At 50.4% G+C, this 19,802-nt stretch overlaps 1 protein-coding gene across 1 annotated transcript in view; it reads right to left on the bottom strand.

The window, feature by feature from the left end:
- The window catches only part of LOC119450624 (uncharacterized), a 35,759-nt gene extending 17,071 nt beyond the window's left edge, over positions 1-18,688 (bottom strand). The window contains exons 1-2 of the mRNA XM_037714125.2: positions 17,862-18,688; positions 853-1,059 (exon numbers count right to left, since the gene is read on the bottom strand). Of these exons, the coding sequence (XP_037570053.1) occupies positions 853-1,059; positions 17,862-17,912 (258 nt within the window). The 5' untranslated portion in view covers positions 17,913-18,688. The remainder of the gene's footprint in view (positions 1-852; positions 1,060-17,861) is intronic.
- Positions 18,689-19,802: the final 1,114 nt, after the last annotated feature.

Genomic DNA, 19,802 nt, shown 5'->3' with positions numbered 1-19,802 from the left:
ATAAAGTGTGATAACTAAGATTACTAGAGGTAAATATGGCACTGCCGTCATTCGGTCACTGACAGAGGTAGCACATGAACATTGATGGCTCGCACTGCTTTTCGCTACCGTGGTCTCTCGCTTAGAAAACATAAAGAAGCTGCGCTGTGCCATCGCAGCTGATCATATCTGTTTTCTTAATTGAGGTTTATAACGAATACCAGTTTATTTCGGTCCAATTTTTAGGAGGACCACTGATACACGTGACCGCTTCTTCGTCCAGCCCGTTGTGAATTTCTCAAACCACGAATGATCACGCAGTTAATTGGGCAAATTCTGAACGAGCTACCTCTTGCTTCCAAGTATCAGGTGTCAGCTGGTTCGATACGAGAGAAATCGCTTTTCCTAGCCTTGCTTTGAATAATGGGAAATCCTCCTAGCAAACCTGTGTGACTTCGCATTGTTAAGCTAATTACAATAGAATTCAGAGTTGAACAAGATGTTAAGCATTTTCGTGTCCAATGATCAGAGCGCGAGCAAAGTGTTTGCTCTACTCCACTCCAGAGCGAAGTGCGCTCCGTTAAAACAGGCGCCATCTCGTTTCAGACGCCATCGGACGAAGATCGATGCGGTGCGTGTAAACGCTAAAGCACATTGGATTAAAGTGATGCGCTGCCAAATCCGATGCGCTACAGCCGAAATCTTGTAAACGTGGCATAGATCTTGCTTTGTAAGATCGCGCTTGAGGTGGAGAAACTGCTCTAGATCACAGATCAGGAAAGCTAAAACTGTCACGCGAAGCACGACAAATTTGTAGCGGACACAAGCGACAACTGTGGTGAGCCATTCGTACCAATATTTGTGAGCACTTACCACTACGAGCCATCCGTACCGCTCTCCGCACGAGCCACCACAACCCAGGGTGGCAATCAGCAGCAGCACGCAGCCGGAAATGACGTAGAAGCAAGCGATCTCTGTGGGTGGTCTGCCACTATCATCGTCCAGCAGTGCGCGCGAGACCTCCAAGTCGGGTCGTAGTAGCGCCAGCAGACCGGCCGAAAGCAGCACCGCCCCGACGGTCTGTGGAGAAACGAGAGATGCTAGAGCTCGTGGCACCTGCGCTTAGACTCTCACGGGGCCTGCTGACATGAATGGTCGTGGATTCTTTAAAGCTAAGTGTTTGAACGAACAAAATACGCAGGACAAATTTAGGGCGTGATGAAAATTATATATTGTAAGTAGATTATTATTTGCAACACACTTGAGTGGTTAGACGACTAAAAGAAGAAAAAGTAATAAATCACCGCTGTGAATCAAATCGCATCACTCGCAGAACCTCATCACCATTACGGAGGACAGCCACCATGTCACTCTAGCGTTTCGTCGAAAGCAGCAGGCGAAGGTTCTGTGTTCAGTTCCAGAACCTACGTTCCCTTTTTTATAGCATCCTAGTACGCGTCGTACAAGTTATCTTTGTTACACAACGACATCTTCGAGCGCGTAATTTGGCTATGTTGGGACGCGAGTACGCGCGGAGAAGAGAGAGAGCCGACTCAACGGCGTGAATCCGAACTGTCTACTGGTTTTATTTTTATTTTGCTACAGCCGCCCTTGGGGCTGCTCGCCCTTTCCACTCGTCACCATTGGGGGAGAGTGGAGGACGGGGGCACGGGGTGCAACCGGTATGGTGGCTAGAAAGGTTTCGGAGCTGCGCTCACTGCTCGCCCTTGCCTACACGTTGTGGCTCTCTCGCGGCCACTACAGCACTCCCCCCTTTATGAGTTGCCGAACGGAGTGATCAAAGGTCCAGGCGAGTAGGGGCTCTTGAGCACCGTCCACTTGCGTACGTCGCGTGAGCATCTCTGGAGCTTGCGCTGCAGCTGGGGGCCCTGGCGAAGGCGGGGGCTTTCTTGGCGGAGACACCGCGGCGGCGTCACTGTCCATGTGTGCTGGCTTGGCACGGTCAAGCGAAACAACCTCTTGGCAGCCGCATTTATCGATGGTGGCATGCTTGTCCCCACGGCTGAGGACCTTGAACAGTCCATCATATGATGGTTGAAGAGGCCGTCGAACAGCGTCATGTCGCGAAAATACGTATGGGCACGATGTGAGCCGCGGGGCGACATGTACAGCCCGCGTCCCTGGATACCGCGGGGGCACAGCACGAAGTTTGCTCATCATATCGCGTAGACGAAGTGCGTAACCACTGGAAGCCGTAGGTTTCTCGTCTGAGCCGTGCACAAAGAACTCCCCTGGCAGCCTGAGCGTCGTGCCATAGACCAGCTCAGCGGCGCTGCAGCCAATGTCTGCTTTTAGAGTGGACCGTATGCCTAAAAGGACGAGTGGGAGCGCCTCCACCCAGCTGTGTTCTTCGGTTGCTGTGAGCGCTGCCTCAAGCTGACGGTGAAAGCGCTCCACCATGTCATTACTCATGGGATGGTACGCCGTTGTACGTATACGAGTGGCACCGATGAGCTGAGTGATGCCAGGGAAGAGGGCAGATTCGAACTGCCGGCCACGGTCCGTTGTGATCGTAGAAGGCACCCCGAAGCGGGCAACCCAATGGTACAGGAAGGCACTGGCAACCGTTTCAGCGGTGATGTCCACGATAGGGATGGCCTCCACCCAACGGGTGAATCTATCCACGCATGTCAGCAGATAAGTCTGTCCGTGGCAGGGTGGTAGTGGGCCAACAACGTGCAGGTGAACATGATCAAATCGGGAGTCCGGGGTTGGGAGTGCTCCCAGTGCTGTCAAGGTGTGTCGCTGTATCTTGGAACGCTGGCAGGCTACACATTCACGTGCCCAGCGCCGGACGTCACGATTAATGCATGGCCAGACAAACTTTGCCGTCACCAGTCTCTGTGTGGCTCTAATCCCTGGATGAGAAAGTGTGCAGCGATTGGAACACGTGGCGACGGAGGTTGGAAGGCACAAACGGGCGAGCATTGCCGATACATATGTCACAGCAAATTCTGTCTTGGGATCCGGGAATTGGCAGCCACTGCAGCTTCAGGGCATTGGTGGCGCTCAACAGGCTCTTCAGCCGCCCTTGGGGCTGCTCGCTCTTTCCACTCGTCACCATTGGTGGAGACTGGAGGACGGGGGCGCGGGGTGCAAGAGGTATGGCGGCTAGAAAGGTTTCGGAAGTGCGCTCACTGCTCGCCCTTGCCTGCACGTTGTGGCCCTCTCGCGGCCGCTATAGCTACAAGACGGTCCGCAAGACAAGGTCATAGAAGGCTACATTGGCGGCATGGTGAGGGATCCTCGGAGGAAATGCACCCACGGAGGAAATGCACTCGGGCTTTGCATGGCGTGTACCATCTGGGCCTTACGAATAACTATACACCGCACTGCAGGGTGAGAACTTTTGAGCTTCGAGACATTTCGTTGGGTCCAATAATGACCACATGGGACCTTCAGCTTCTGAGCCCGTTCCATGATTTGTACAGCAGCAACAGTGAATTCGGTTTCTAGTAGGAGGTGCTTGTAGTTATAGGCTGCACCATGGGAACCATCATGGCAATCACGCTATTTACGCGAACTACACAAGCCATGCGCGAAATGCAATGTGACCTGTAGAATTCCCAGAGTGAGTGCCAAGAGCGCTTAAACGTGTTCCCACACAAGCAAGTTCTTCCGCTGAGCCCATTACTTCGACCGACTCGAGATCTAGCGACTCAACTGCAGGATTTATCCTCCCCCTCACAAAAGCTCAGCACTGAAGATGCAGTAGCTCTCAGGCTTATCCAAACAAACACATTCCCAAGCCTACACAAATACAGCAAAATATACCCACAAACATATCGCGGCATCTGCTCTTGGTGCGGCGACACACGCCCTACACTCTTTCACATCTCGTGGGGGTCCGGGAGAAAACCTGAGCACTTAAAGACGCCTAGCACGTCATTTGAGCGGTGGGAGGTACAGCTGACCGGCGATACCCTGGCGGGACAAGAAGCTCTCGTTCAGCAAGTACGTCAAGCAGCCATGGCCAGTGGTGTCCTGGAATGAGGGCACCACCCACTCGTCCTCAAGATCAACGACCTAGATGATCCAAATAAATGTTTTCTCTCTCTCTCTCTCATCATCACATTTGAGCTCTTGGGGCTTACACCATAAATGCACCTCGCTGGTTACTCTGAACAATGGCTGATCAGTACACACCATCTGCGTGTTGTAGCTGTTTTTTTTTACTTCCAGTTAACGAGGCACCGTTTGCCAATCTACTGGCACGCATAGCTCAACGGTGTGATTTGCTTTCTTTTCATTCGCATCTGGAGTCAAATCTACAAGCTTTTTTTTTTTCTTTCCTAATAGCTGGTGTTCATTAGCCAGATGCTTTCACTAACATTCTCTCTGCTATCAGGAATAGCCGGCATGTGTTCTTAAGAACCACTCAAGCGAACACACTCATTCCTCAGTGCCATCTCTCTTTTCGATCGTGAACTTGCCTTAGCATTTTGCGAAACTATGGTGGCTGTGCTTTCCTTTCTTTCTTCGTCCTACCTCGCACCTGCTATGGAAACATCTCTGTTTCTCTGCTTGTGATGGTAACATTTATGCAATGTGTTCTTTCACCTCGTTTCTCTCATTATCATCTCCCATTATGACCCTCTTCCCTTCCCTTACGTAAAGTACCAGGCCAGATACTCCATTTCCCGGCCGACGTCTCTACATTTTCCAATCAATAAACTGCATCTTCGTCTCTTTTTTAACACGAAAGTGTTTTATGCCGGGGTCCACCAAGACTTCACTGACGTATTTCCGTCACGGAAATACGTCAGCTTACAATGTACACGAACATAATACAAAAAAGAAACCAGAAGAAAAAGTTCCACAAACATGCAAAATTTGGAAATCGAACCCACGACCTCTCGGTCCGCGACGATAGATCGCCGAGCGTTTAACCCATTGCGCCACAAACGCATTTACAGAGAGCTACACAGACGCGCCTTATATATCTAACACTCCTCCGTGTACCCGCGCTCTTGCTCGGGGCGGTGCCGCCGCCTACGAGCAGAAAAGAGAAGTACTGCATTATGATACTAACGCGCACCGACAGTGAACGCTTCGGTGGTCTCAGCCCTACGACGCCTCGATGCCAGCATTCGAAGGGACGCTGGCATCAAGAAGCACTACCAACGCCACTTAGGTGGCGTTCACCGTACTCAGCACAGCGGATTTTCTTTCATTGGCCGCCCTGCACATCGCAACACGTGCTATGAAGCTCGCACGTCCAATAAACTCGGTTAAAGCCACTTCGGAACTTCCTTTTCAATGCTGTGCTTAGCCTATAAGTCTTAATGTTTCGCGGCAAAATGGCTTCTTGGGTAGTTTAATTTTGGGACACAGTTCGCTGCTGAATCTGTACAAACAAAATGGCGAGATGAACTGCCCCTAAAATTTACCACCGTCATTTCACAGCGCTATTTTAAATGCGAAGCATTTCTTGACGATTATTTGCCACTTTGAGAGTATCTATCTATCTATCTATCTATCTATCTATCTATCTAGCCGCCTACGTCTTGGTGCTCCCATGGTCGTTTCCTTAACTTATGTACCAAAATTGGCATAGTATGGCAATAGTGTATGACGAACATAACTGATAGGTCATGATATGAATATCATGACATGCGTGTCATGATGGTCATGAAACAGCCGCCTACGTCTTGATGTTCTCATGATCGTTTCGCTAACTTGTTATGTATCAAAATTGGCATAGTAGGGCAAGAGTATATGACGAGCATAAATAATAGGTCATGCATGATATTGTCACGACTAAAGAAGACAACGAAGGGAGGGACACGAGCGCAAGCATTTCTCTCTCCGAAGATAAAGTTGGCGCGGACAACTATTGTTGGGCCGTGAATATAGAGCTTGTGTTTGTTGTCGCACCACCGTTGTTCTGTGTGCTGTTCTTCGCATCTTGCGACACTGGTGGAGGTGCTGGGTACTCCCTGATGCCCGCAACTCCTCTGCGGAGTGAAACGCCCAGTTCAAAACCGCAATCAGTTCCTACAGTGGACACACCTATCCACCGCTACAGACGCCGACTGCGGGGCCTCAGCCCGGAGGTAATCTCCTTGGAGAACTCCCCACCAACCGAACATCTACCTAACGAGATGGCAACCGCAGGACTTTCTCAGGTGACTCTGCAGCATCCTCAGACTCCCGAGACATTCCATGGTGATATTTGCGAGGACGTCGAAGATTGGATCGCGCAATACGAGCGAGTCGCCAAGGCGAATCGGTGGACTGCAGAAGAAAAACTCGCACGCGTCTACTTCGCTCTGGTGGACAGCGCTCGCACGTGGTACGAGAACCGGGAAGCCACACTGACTTCCTGGAATGAGTTTCGACAGAAGCTTTCCACCACATTCGCAAACAACGATCGTCGTGATTCTGCCCACCAACTAATCGAGTCGCGCATCCAGAAACCGAATGAGAGCGTCGCCATGTTTGCGGAGGACATGACCCGCCTGTTCCACCGCACTGACCCAGAGATGCCGGAAGCAAAGAAAATCCGCCATCTGATGCGAGGCGTTAAAGAACAACTTTTCGCCGGTCTTCTTCGCAACCCGCCGACAACGTTGCGGAATTCATCTCGGAAGCTACGTCCATCGAACGAGCACTGCAACAACGTTGCCGACCCTTCGATCGCACAAGCAACGCCTCGACCAACGTTTCTGCTCTGGCAGCCGGCAATGAGTATTCGCTTCGTGAGCTATCCGGGAGGTTCTTCGTGAAGAGATTCGCGACCTCCTTGTGACCCCGCAGGAGTCAGTCGGGGCTTCTGTGGCAGAGGTTGTGCTACAAGAAATCAGGCAGGCATTCTCGTTGCCCGAATCCCTACCGGACCAACGGTCTCTGAGCTATAATACGCATCGGCTGTTCGTCGTCCTCCTCCAGCAGCAGCCTACAACTCATCACCAATGGCTCGTCCTTTCAACGAGCCGCCATCCCCGCCGTGCAACGCGCAGCCACTGACCGCGCAACCTGGTGTACCCGTGGAAACATCGTCCTACCACCCTCCGCAGGCAACTGCAGCTTGGCCGCAGAGGACGCCCACAAGTCGACCATTTGTTCGCAGGACGGACATGTGGCGCACCGTCGACCGCCGTCCTTTGTGCTTTCATTGTGGAGAAGCCGGCCACGTTTACCGTTTTTTCCCGTATCGTGACCCCGGATACCAGAGCTTTCCACCCACCTTTCCTCGAGTTCGCTTCGAAAACAGTCGCTACAGTGACGATGTTGCTCCACAAGGACATCCATTCACTCGTCAAACCCGCTCTCCGTCACCTGCACCGAGCTCTTCGCCACAAGGTCGCAGTTACGCCGATGTAGTCCGGGGTGGCAGGTCCCCTGGCCCTCGTCGGGAAAAGTAACAGGAGCGACCTTTGGGGGGGGGGGGGGGGGGGGGGGGAGGTTGCCGACTGTCGAAATGCTTCAACACCCCCAACCCTATCTGTGCAATCGGACAATATGCCTCCGCCGACCCCAAGGGAAGTCGTAAGTGCCGAGCTCGCTGTTTTTATAACAGCAAGGCCACTGTTATAAGAACGGCGGGAGGTGAATTGATGACCCCTACAGGCAAATGTACGGCCAGAATTGATATTGGTAGCTCGACGTTTGTTGCAACTTTCGTTATTTTGCAGGAGTGCTGCAGAGACGTGGTATTGGGAATGGATTTCCTGCACGAATACAGTGCTATTATAAACATTCTGGACAGGTCGGTCATGTTTTGGATGAATGCAGATTTAGCCGTACCCTGTGACGATCAGTGACGTGAGCATTTACGCATCTTCGATGACGATGTGACCATCCCTCCGCACTCAAGCGCTCTTGTGCCTGTAACATGCGACTCGCCAAGGTGCTCCAACATGATCGCCGAACAAATTCCTGGCCTGCTGTTTAGTCATGGCGTATCAGTTGCAAGAGGCGTAGTTGACATTACTCGCGGACAGACGGACGTCCTACTAACAAATGTTAGTCCTGAACGCCGGCATCTTACAAGAGGTATGGCAGTCGCGTACGTGGAAGAGCTGAATGAGGTTACCGACTGCATGACTGTTGAACAAGGCGATTCCCCCGGTATACCGAACGTGCCTCTATCCATTGATGTCGGCCCAAGTTTGCTACCTAAACAGAAATAAAGACTTCTCGAGCTTATTGATGAGTTTCGGAACTTGGTATCTTCGACCTCCAAAGTTGGCCAAACGCCGCTGACCAAACACCGAATTATTACAGACGAAACGGCCAGACCCATACGGAAAAACCCATACCGGGTGGCAGCGCGAGAACGCGAAGCGATAGAAAACCAGGTACAGAAAATGCTTCAAGATGACGTTATTCAGCCGTCGAAAAGTCCTTGGGCATCGCCGGTAGTGTTAGTCAAAAAGAAGGATGGCACCTTGAGCTTCTGCGTCGACTACCGCAAACTCTACCAGGTCACTAAGAAGGACGTTTACCCGCTACCTCGCATAGACGATTCTCTCGATAGACTACGGCATGCACGCTATTTCTCGTCAATGGATCTAAGAAGCGGCTATTGGCAAATAGAAGTAGACGAAAGAGACCGCGAGAAAACAGCATTCGTGACACCTGATGGCCTCTATGAATTTAGGGTACTTCCCTTTGGCTTGTGCTCCGCACCGGCAACATTTCAGCGGCTAATGGACACCGTTCTATCAGGACTCAAGTGGCAAACGTGCTTAGTATATCTAGACGATGTGATTGTATTCTCTGCGACATATGACGAGCCCTTGAGGCGACTACGTGCTGTTTTTCAAGCCATACGGTCCGCCACTCTCACGCTTAAGCCGGAAAAATGCCATTTTGGCTTCGAAGAGCATATTTTTCTAGGGCATGTTGTCAGTAATGAGGGGGTACGGCCGGATCCGGAAAAAATAGCTGCCGTTGAACATTTTCCTGTGCCATCCGACAAAAAGGCAGTGAGACGATTTTTATGCTTATACGCATATTACCGGCGTCTTATTCAGAACTTTTCACACATTGCGTCGCCGTTGACAGGCCCCACCAGAGAAGACGTAGCATTCGTATTGGATGAAGATCAGCAGAAAGCATTCGACGAGCTACGGCAACGCCTTCAAAATCCACCGGTCCTGGAACACTTCGATGAAGACGCCCCGACAGCCGTTCACATCGATGCCAGCGATATCGGCTTAGGAGCTGTACTTGTACAGCGGCAAGACGGCGCTGAAAAAATAATAGCTTATGCAAGCTTATGCTTATGCCTTTCCCGCACAGAAGAAAATTATTCCACCACAGAAAAAGAGTGTCTTGCGGCGGTTTTGGCGGTGATCAAATTTCGCCCATATTTGTACGGCCGCTCGTTTGCTGTCGTCAGTGACCACCACTCACTTTGCTGGCTGACGAACTTAAAAGACCCATCAGGACGATTGGCACGCTGGAGCCTTAAACTTCAAGAGTTCGACATGACTATTGTGTACAAGTCAGGAAAGCGGCATACGGACGCCGACTGCCTTTCTTGTGCCCCATTCGAACCTGCAAGTAGAGAGAGAGGATGACGACGATACAGCGTATGTTGCAGTTGTCAACACGACTACGCTAGCACAGCAGCAACGCGAAGACCCAGAATTGGAGCCCATTATTAGCTTCCTGGAGGGTCGCACTTCAATTCTGCCAAAACGTTTTGGAAGAGGACTTCCATCGTTTTCCTTACGCAACGACGCCCTCTATAAAGTGTACTTTTCTCCGAACGGCAGCCCCTACTTGCTCGTCGACCCACCATCTCTCAGCAATGAAATATCGCAGGCATGCCATGATGAAGCAACATCCGGCCATTTGGGCTTCACACGAACGCTCTGCAGAGTGAGACAAAAGTATTACTGGTCAAGATTGACGGCGACCGTTCAACAGGACGTTCGCACATGCCTTGATTGCCAGCGGCGGAAAGTGCCAGCCGTCAAACCAGCAGGCTTCCTCCATCCTATCGAAGTACGCAGAACTCCATTTGCACAAGTCGGAATGGATCTGCTAGGCCCATTTCTAACTTTTGCTACGGGACACCGATGGATTATCGTAGCCACGGACTATCTCACGCGCTACGCCGAAACCAAAGCTCTGCCGCGAGGAACGGCCAGTGAAGCAGCTCGATTTTTTATAGAGAATGTCGTACTGAGACTTGGCGCCCCCGCAGTATTAGTAACTGACAGAGGAACTGCATTCACAGCCGAGCTATTGGGCATAGTTTTAAGCCTTAGTGGCACATCTCATCGGCAGACAACGGCGTACCATCCGCAAACGAATGGACTCACGGAGCGCCTCAATAAGACACTTGCGGATATGCTTTGCATATACGTTGATGTGGAGCATCAAAACTGGGATGAGATATTGCCGTATGTCACCTTTGCATACAATATGGCTCAGCAAGAGAGAACGAGGATGACACCGTTCCGCCTTCTCCACGGTCACGATGTCACAACCATGCTCGACGCAATGTTGCCGCATGAACATGGAGGCGATGGCGTCGAAACTGATGCTGACTACATCACTCAGTGTGCTGAAGAATCCCGACAGCTTGCACGCATACGTATTCGTCGGCAACAGGAGTACGATGCAGGGCGCTATAACCTTCGCCACCGAAGAGTGTCCTACGAGCCTGGAGAGAGAGTTTGGGTCTGGACTCCTGTTCGCCGTCGTGGCCTTTCAGAGAAACTACTGAGGCGGTACTTCGGTCCGTATAGAGTCATCCGACGTCTCTCTGATGTCAACTATGAAGTCGTTTCTGATATCGCACATTCCCCAAGGCGTCGGCGGCATACACCGGAGATTGTGCACGTCGTCCGGATGAAGTTTTATTTGTCCGAATGAAATCACTGCAGCGTACGCGTGGACAGATCCTGACGTCGTCACGATAGAGCATCGGGACGATGCTTTCTTAGAAGGGAGGCAGTGTCACGACTAAAGAAGACAACGAAGGGAGGGACACGAGCTCAAGCATCTCTCTCTCCGAAGAAGATAAAGTTGGCGCGGACAATTTAATCTGTCTGTTCTGATTACTAAGTTGCACAGTAACTGTAATTTCAGAATCCACATCTAAAAGTTCAGGTGCCCAATTCTTGGTCAATCCCCCGAAGAGGGTACGAGCCATGTGCTGAGAGCATCATCATCATCATCATCATCAACTATTCCCGAAGGCAAGCAAGCAAGCAGGCAAGCAAACAACTATTGTAGGGCCTTGAATATAGAGCTTGTGTTTGTTGTCGCACCACCGTCGTTCTGTGAGCTGTTCTTCGCATCTTGCGACAATATGAATGTCATGACATGCGTGTCATGTAGGTCATGAAACAGTCGTCCCCGTCTTGGTGCTCTCATGGTCGTTTCGTTAACTTCCTAGACTCACCGCACCCTGCTTCGCATAACATCGATTCCCACAGGGCGTGGTATCTGCCGGCTTCTTTTACTTAATTTTGCCAGAGGCAAATAACACTTGTACAGGTGCGTCAACAGCCACTTCCTTCAAAGCGCCAAAACTGTATCATAATGCTGGCCCCCGGGGGCCACTCCCATCGTCATTTGACTTCCTTTTTCTCCTGCCTCTCGACAGCGGTCGTTCTTGGGAAGCGTATGTGTCCGATGCTAAAAAACGTAGTTTCACGAGTTGCTTGGGTCACGATATATATTTAGCGGGGTCCTGAAGCACTTCTCGGTCTTTGTGATAAAAACACAGTCCACAGACAGCATACGCTGCTGCGAACATCTCAGACAAGTTTTGCAGACGTGTGCGGGGTGCGTTGCGCTCACAAGCGGAGCGCGAAGTCAAATTTTTCTCCAACGCTCTTTCGAAACGAGGCCGTCTCCTCACCTCAGACGTTTCAGGGCTGCCGGCGGCTTGCATATGTCGTCATGTGCAAGATTCCCGTAGACGGCTGCTATTCGCTGATAGCTGACATCAATCAAGAAGGGTGTTTGAATCAGTGCGCTTCTTTCGACTGTTACCGCATATATTTATTGATGCAGTTAAATAAATAGGCCGAAGTAATAAAAATCTGCGTTTCGACTTTCGATAACAATTACGTACTTCCGGAAGAAGCCGACTATCATCTGTCCACGCCCAGCCGTTCACGTAGAAATCAAACTTTGGCCACATTGCTTATCGGTGTCGTATAGGCGTCGGTCTCGCAATTTTTATTCATTTCGAACACTGAACTAGCCTCACGCCACGCGAAACTCAATAGAGTGCAGACACCAAAATCTCGGGTAATTATATTTTACTCTTTGGTAATACACAGCACCTAAGGGACGATAATAACGGTCGGCAAATATATGCACGATAGTGTCCCCAGTAATTTAACACAAAACATACTTTGATCACACAGTTCCAGATTTCAGAACTTTTGCCAGCAGGGGACCCTCGAAAATTGTGCGATTGCCGTTGAGATAAGAGTGAAAGGAAATGTGCTACTTGGCACTCGGTGCGAGAAAAGAGAGCCGCGCGTAGCTATCTGGTACACTGTAACAAAGCAAAGCGACGAGATACCGTAAGCTGAGGCTAGCGCGACCGCACGTTGACGGAGAGCCCCCGAGTTCAACGCGTCGTAGGGGTCAAAATCCGAAGTAGTGGCGTCTACGTGAACATTCAAAATCAAAGTTGAACTGCGCGCCGCGGTCACGTTCAGTAGGCGCAGGGTTGTGGGCATGCCCCACTCCGCCGTAGCCTTCGCAGTGCAGGGCATTGAAGAAGGAGCGGGAGCACCGCGAATGGGGTCAAAGGAGATCTTTGATGGCGAATATCTCCGCTTCTGCTGAACGCATTGAAGTACTTCTTGCGGCAAAGCATTTCAGAAATAGTCTGTTTTAACGTCACATGCATTTGTTGGCTCCGATAGAAATTGTTTCAGGGCCCCTTCAGGAGATTGTTAGAAATGTTGTTAGAAATGACTTGAAGGACGATTTTCATTTTCAGCTTTTAATATTTGCTGCGGGTTGGTTGTGTATCTGTTGACACATACGTGCTGTCACTTATTAAACAACAAATAAAACAGCATTTTCCCTCTTGTTTCGCGTTCTCTAGAGAACACATATCCGTTGAGCAGCAGTGTTAAAACAATTGTTTTGTTGGAATATTATACCCTTGAACAGCGATTGCTTACAACATCACGATGAAACGGATGCTCCGGCTCCGTTGATGTGGCGGTCCTTTTACTGCTATAGCTTGTTTTTGTTTTGTTTTGTGTGTGTGTGTGTGTGTGTGTGTGTGTGTGTGTGTGTGTGTGTGTGTGTGTGTGTGTGTGTGTGTGTGTGTGTGTGTTGTGTGTGTGCGTGCGTGCGTGCGTGCGTGCGTGCGTGCGTGCGTGCGTGCGTGCGTGCGTGTGTGTGTGTGTGTGTGTGTGTGTGTGTGTGTGTGTGTGTGTGTGTGTGTGTGTGTGTGTGTGTGTGTGTGTGTGTGTGTGTGTGTGTGTGTGTGTGTGTGTGTGTGTGTGTGTGTGATGGCTTGTTTCTTTTTTTTTGGGGGGGGGGGGAGGGGTCTTCCTTTTAAGGTCCATCGATATCTCAAGACGCTTGCTTTTAGTGCGTCCCTTGTGTATTCAAGACAGCGAGAAGTTGCAACAACGGCTGGTAACTTTTAAAGTGTTTTGACGTGTCCTACTATTATCCCTTCTATAACTGCAGGATTTTAATAATCAGCGGCTGTTAGGAATCAGCGGCTGTCCTTAGGAAACCTTGAGTAAACGTGGCTATTATATTGTCACGTACGAGTTTGTACCGCTGTGGACAAAATGACGTTGGTTGGGGAAGAAGAGGCTGAAGTGTCTCGGAGCTCGGTAGATGGTGTCACCCTGGCCACAGAGCTACAACCCTCTGTATATATTGTAAATACATATATTTTCTCCCCGTAACATTTTGGTGGAGGTGCTGGGTAATCTCGCCACAAGCCGGCCCTGGATCTTCGCAGCGGGCGTCACATCGGTTCCGCTGTTATGGCTACTGACGCTGCCTCCGACGCTGACGCTGCCTCCGCCGCTCAGACACCGGCGGAAGTGGTACTAACCCAGTTACGTCACCCGGGAATCTTCACTGGCACTGGCAAGGTCGACGTCGAAGACTGGCTGACGTCGTATGAGCGCGTCGGTAAGCACAACAAGTGGAATGCCACACATTTGCTGGCCAACCTGATCTTTTATTTGGGAGGAACCGCGAAGGTATGGTTCGAGACGCATGAAACCGAAATTACAAGCTGGGACTCCTGCAAGGAAAAGCTACGCGATCTTTTCGGAAGGCCTGTGGGACGTCAAATGGAGGCCAAGCAAGAGCTAGCGTCTCGTGTCCAGACACCAACCGAATCATACGTCGCGTATATTCAAGACGTTCTGGCTCTCTGCCGTAAAGCGGACGCGGACATGCTAGAGGCCGATAGGGTTGGACGCATCTTGAAGGGCATCGCAGACGATGCGTTCAACCTCCTGCTTTGCAGGAACTGCTCAACGGTTGAATCCATCATAAAGGAATGCCGGAATTTTGAGCAAGCGAAGAGCAAACGCATCGTACAACGCTTCGACCGACTTCCCAATACGGCTGCCACTTCCTCCTGCAACGACCCTCCGGCATCACATCCGCCTGCCACGCCAAGCTTGACACAGGCCATCCGCCGCGAACTTGAGGCTATGGCTCCAAGTTCTCACTGTCCCCATACGCACGACAACATGACCATCTCGCTCATTCAAGCTGTTGTCCGCCAAGAAATTGCCAACATGGACATCCAGTCTGCCGTCCGCCCACGTCCCACCCCTACCACTCGGATCCTGTCATTGCCTCTGCTGCACCTCGCCAGTCGTTCCCGAGTCGATATCGGAACCCATCTGAGTGGCGAACACCGGATGACAGGCCGATTTGCTTTGCTTGCTCCCGGGTCGGTCACATCTCCCGCCACTGCCGTAGTAGCCGCTGGTACTCCTCGCCTCGACCATACGCTGATCGCCGCTTCGACCGAGACTCTCGGTCTCTGTCGCCCCTTTCTGAACCATACCATGCCGGCCTTCCCTCTCGGGGAAACACCACTAGCCGCTCGCCCTCGCCGCAACGCCGTCAGTCCCGCTCGCCTACACCTCGACGCCCCTCGTCCCCGTCCTACGCGGGCCGCTTCTCGGGAAACTAAGCAGTGCAGCCCCCGGAGGTGAGGCTGCGTTGACGACTCGGACTGCAAAACCTCTGCTGACCCCTGCTGCTCGACCGAGCCTTGTTGAAATTTTTGTTGATGATGTACCCGTTCAAGCCCTCATCGATACTGGCGCTCAGGTGTCGGTTATGCGATCAGATCTTCGTAGCCGTCTCCGTAAAGTCCTGACACCTGCCGAGTCGCCTGCCGTCCGAGTGGCTAATGGCAGTACAACAGCCGTGATGGGAATGTGCGCCGCCCGTGTTACCATTGCCGGTCGTCCTGTGTTAGTCCTGTTCACTGTACTGGCCGAGTGTCCCCACGAAGTGATTCTTGGAATCGACTTCCTGACTGCTCATTCAGCACTTATTGACTGTGCAACCGGCACCCTTCGCCTTGAACTGCCCCATTACTTTGCCGACCCGACCGAAGACCACAAGTCCCGACTTCGTTCTGCTGAATTTGTTCGCCTGCAACCTGATGCTGCGACCTACGTCCTCATGTCGCCTTCTCCTCCACTTCGAGATGGTCCTTACGTGGTGTCCCCGCTTTGCGACGTTCTCCTGGCACGCCAAATCGCACTACCCAACTCCATTGTCACTCTTGTTAACAATCGAGCGTGGCTTCCCCTTCTGAACTTTGGTTCGTGTCTGCAAGTGCTTCCTGAGGGTGTATCTCTCGCTTTGCTGTCCCCTTTGGAAGAGTGTGGAGTAGCTGCTCTTACGCCCGAACCACGATTCGACACTGCTGCAGCTTCCGACCGTCCTACTTCAAGCAACGACAAGTTTACGCCCATGATAGCTACTGACCTACGGCCTGCTCACGCCGACGCCCTTCGCCGTATTCTGATGTCCTATGAAGACATCTTTGATTTTGGAAATCGCCCGCTAGGTCGCACCCGTGTCGTCACCCATCCCATCCTCACTGGTGACGCTCCTCCTATACTTGTGAGTATATTGTGAAGGGAACCTTATCTTTCCTTTTTATCTACCTTAAAAATGTTGTCCGTCAGCAAGGAAACAAAATTACGCTGCTTTATTCTTTATTATTATTTTTAAATAAAGTTTATTCTCTCTGTCTCTCTCAAACTATTCCCGCACATACTAAGCGTGTTTTACAGAATATAGCAAATATATTGTGCAGATATCTGCAACATGGACTAATTGATGAAAGGGAGAAATTTCAATCCATCCAAGAGCTGCACGAAGGTACTAAGTATGAGTTACTCCGAAGGGAAGTTTCGCTGTTGACGAAAAATTCGTCGCGGCTCGGGTATAAAACCAGCGGCCGTCTTAACGGGGCCGGTCGCTCAAACATCTAAGATAACCACGAGGTTAGCAGACTGCTTTATATATGCGTGCGCACAAGGGGAGGAGGCAGGGGTAGCAATTTCCCCTCTCCCAGTTTGGTGATGGAGGTCGAAAATTTGCCACTTACTAAATTAAAGGCTGCCCTGGAAAGTTACCTTTTTTTCTTCTTCTTCTTCTTCTTCTTCTTCTTCTTCTTCTTCTTCTTCTTCTTTTTTTGAAACCAAGGCACTATCTACCTGGCTACCTTTCCGATACATGTGCGGTACACTTGGTAGAAATCACCGAGAGCGCGTGCCTTCAATCAACTACAATACACGTCTTCTTTTTGCGTCTTTTCATTTTTCTGTTTTTTTTTTGTGTGTGTGTGTGTGTTTTGTTTTTTTTTTTTTTGCGTTCGTCACTGAAAATACGTCTCTCGTCTTTGAATGCTCGACAACTTGGTCTTTTCCATTACTACGGTGATTGCATGGAAATTAGGTGGGTTTAAATATTTGACGAAAATCGCGGCGTCAGAATTGGCCTCTGCATTGGGGCAGATAACCGTCCTCATAGCACAAAGAATTAACGTGACGCATTCTTTGCCTGAAGCCTGCACTTTCCGGTAGGTAGGATGGTAGCAGCCTGACATTGCACCGCCTTCGGGATCGGCACAGTTTTCCCAGTGAATCACCTTTGAGATCGACTCAAATAAGTAAACGTCTTCCTCCACTCGGTGACATTCAAACTGGCGCACCTTCGGCGGGAAGCATTTGACTAATCCGTGCACTTTACGGCCAGTTAGTTCCCGCCTCGATTCTCAGTGCAACACTTTCAGGCTTGGCCGTCGTCGTGCTTTAGTCTTGTCATTGTCGTCGTCACTTAGGTGGCATCGTCGTCCCCTCGCCATCGTCGTCATGTCGGCATCTTATTGCTGTCGTCACACACACAATTGCTCGCCTTACACCGACATGTTGCGCCTTCTGGTAACACATTGTGGAACCCCAAACGATGCTAGAACATTCAAGTATATCCACAAAATTAAAAATGTAGGGTTTTACGTGTCAAAACCACCATCTGATAATGAGGCACGCCTTAGTGGGGCTCCGGATTAATTTGGACTAACTGGGGATCTTTAACGTGCATCTAAATATAAGTACACGGGTGTTTTCTGCATTTCGCCCCTATCGAAATGCGGCCACCGTCGCCGGGAATTGATCCCGCGACCTCCTGCTTAGCATCCCAACACCACGGCTGGCGGTTTATCTCCAACATGCTTCGCAGAACGTTGATTCTCGCACTGCGTGGGATCTGCAGACCTTTTTCATGCGGTTAAGAAAAGCAGATTCGCATTGAGATACTGTCGCCTTGGGGCATTACAATACGTAATCGTAAACCACATCAAGTACAAATTGATTACAAGGATATAAATCTTCACATGTGCACGTACTCACCCATAGAGTAACGTTCGTGGTAAGAAGAAGGCATCGCGCGACGGGAGCCATGCCAACGCTGTACGCAATCCGCACACGACCAATGCACACACAAGCACGTTCTCAATAGAAGGTGACAGGCACACACACTCCACACACGTTTCTTGCTTCAGAATCGCCACCACATTGCTGAGTTGAATGGGTTATAGGCATGCGACAAGGGCAACAGCTTTACTGAACTGAGACCCCACCGGAGATGTGAGGTACGGGCAGTCTTCGGTTTTCGCATCACTTCGTCATAGCTTTGCGAGAGTCATTGTTTACCTGCTTTTGCGTTTGCTCTTTCTTCCTACTTGAAAGGAAATTACAATTAGCGCACACACTTGGTCGAACTATTCGGGCAAGCGGAAACCGCTGCCAATGCGCTTGGATGCGTCCGCAAAACAGCCTGAGCTGTGCTCGCCACAGGTCCCTTGGTACAAATTTCTACGGTACTTGGTGGCTCCCAGAGCAGGGCACACAAGCAAGCAGAAGCTTTTCGGCGAGCACTTTCGTTGTGGAAATAGATCACTCCATACTTTACACTCTGTCAAAGGTGACCGCGTCTGACTACTCGGAGATGCAGGTTTCTAAGCTTCTGTATAGCAGCAAGACAGGCTAGACCAAAGGCTCCAGTTCTCCAGGAGATATCCACGTGCATGAGAGAAAACCCAAACGGACGGAAAAAAAAAAACTTTTCATGCGCCGGACTTGCACGCACATACGATGTCAAACGTGGCACCCATTAGCTGCGGTCTCGCTCACTGTCGTAATCTGCCCGCGTTGACCGCGTTTTCTTCTCAGCCGTTGTCGTTATCTTAAGGGAAACAGATAGCGCCTTCGCGCGTGTTGTCAGAAGATTGATGTGGTGCGGGGCGACGCCTATATCAGCGACGACGACGACGGTTCATGTGATGGCCTGGGTATCTCGCCTCTTCTTATCCGCCGACGCATGGCGTCCGTGAGGCCTTGTTGATGCAGCGCCCATACTCGGGGGAAAAAAAAAAACTGCATACCGCGTATAAGATGCCGTTCTCGAGCGTATCTCTGATGGCCAAATTAGAACTGCTCCGGTTCGCTTGTTTCCAAATTAGATATCGCAGCAACGACACAACAAAAACTGCACACGAAGCGAAATGAAACAAAGTTCTCGGTTGGGGTTCTCAATTGGTAGTCACGAAAATGGCGAACAAACAACGCGTGGTATACAGTGCCTGCGGTAAACGGCACCCTTTCGGGGCTGAGCTTTGGCCTCTTCTGTGAAATCCTGCGCTATAATTGCGTTATGCTCGGAACAATCATAGAGAGGGTGCAAATTTAATGGCACATCATTCCGTGTGGGTGACGCGGCGTACTGACCAGGACCAAGTGCAGAGACAAAAGAATACGCGAAACTCACTACGAGTGTCGTGTATTCTTGTGTGTCTCTCCACTTTGTCCTGGTCAATGCACTGTTTCACCCACACGGAATGATAATTAGTCACCTACTCGCCCAACTTTCCGCATTACTGAGCAACTACTCATTTTGAGACGCTCCAGCTATTGAACAATAATTGCCTAATTAACTAGATTTATTATTGGACAAAGTGTTGCAGCTCTCAAATCGGCCTCCAGTTATCGAATCGCCCATTTCATGCACCGAGTGAACATAACGTATTTCAGATTTAGAAGACCCGCGATTTGACGACGCATGCTTGAAGAACAGTGGTTAGACTAATCAAGAGATGTGTGTGTCCAACTAAAAGGACAAACACACATCGTGATTCTTCGAAGCTTTACTCTTCCGAAATTTCAGCTGTGCTACATAAGCGGGAACAAGTTCCTATACGTGTGTATTCATAATTTCTTAACATAAGCGTATATTCATAAAACCACCTCTCACGCTGTTCGCTTTACCTTGGCACTAATTGTGTTTCTAATTGT

Source organism: Dermacentor silvarum, chromosome 4 (genome assembly GCF_013339745.2).
Source record: "Dermacentor silvarum isolate Dsil-2018 chromosome 4, BIME_Dsil_1.4, whole genome shotgun sequence".
In the NCBI taxonomy this organism is placed as follows: Eukaryota; Metazoa; Arthropoda; class Arachnida; order Ixodida; family Ixodidae; genus Dermacentor; species Dermacentor silvarum.
This window is presented reverse-complemented; position numbering and strand designations above follow the sequence as displayed.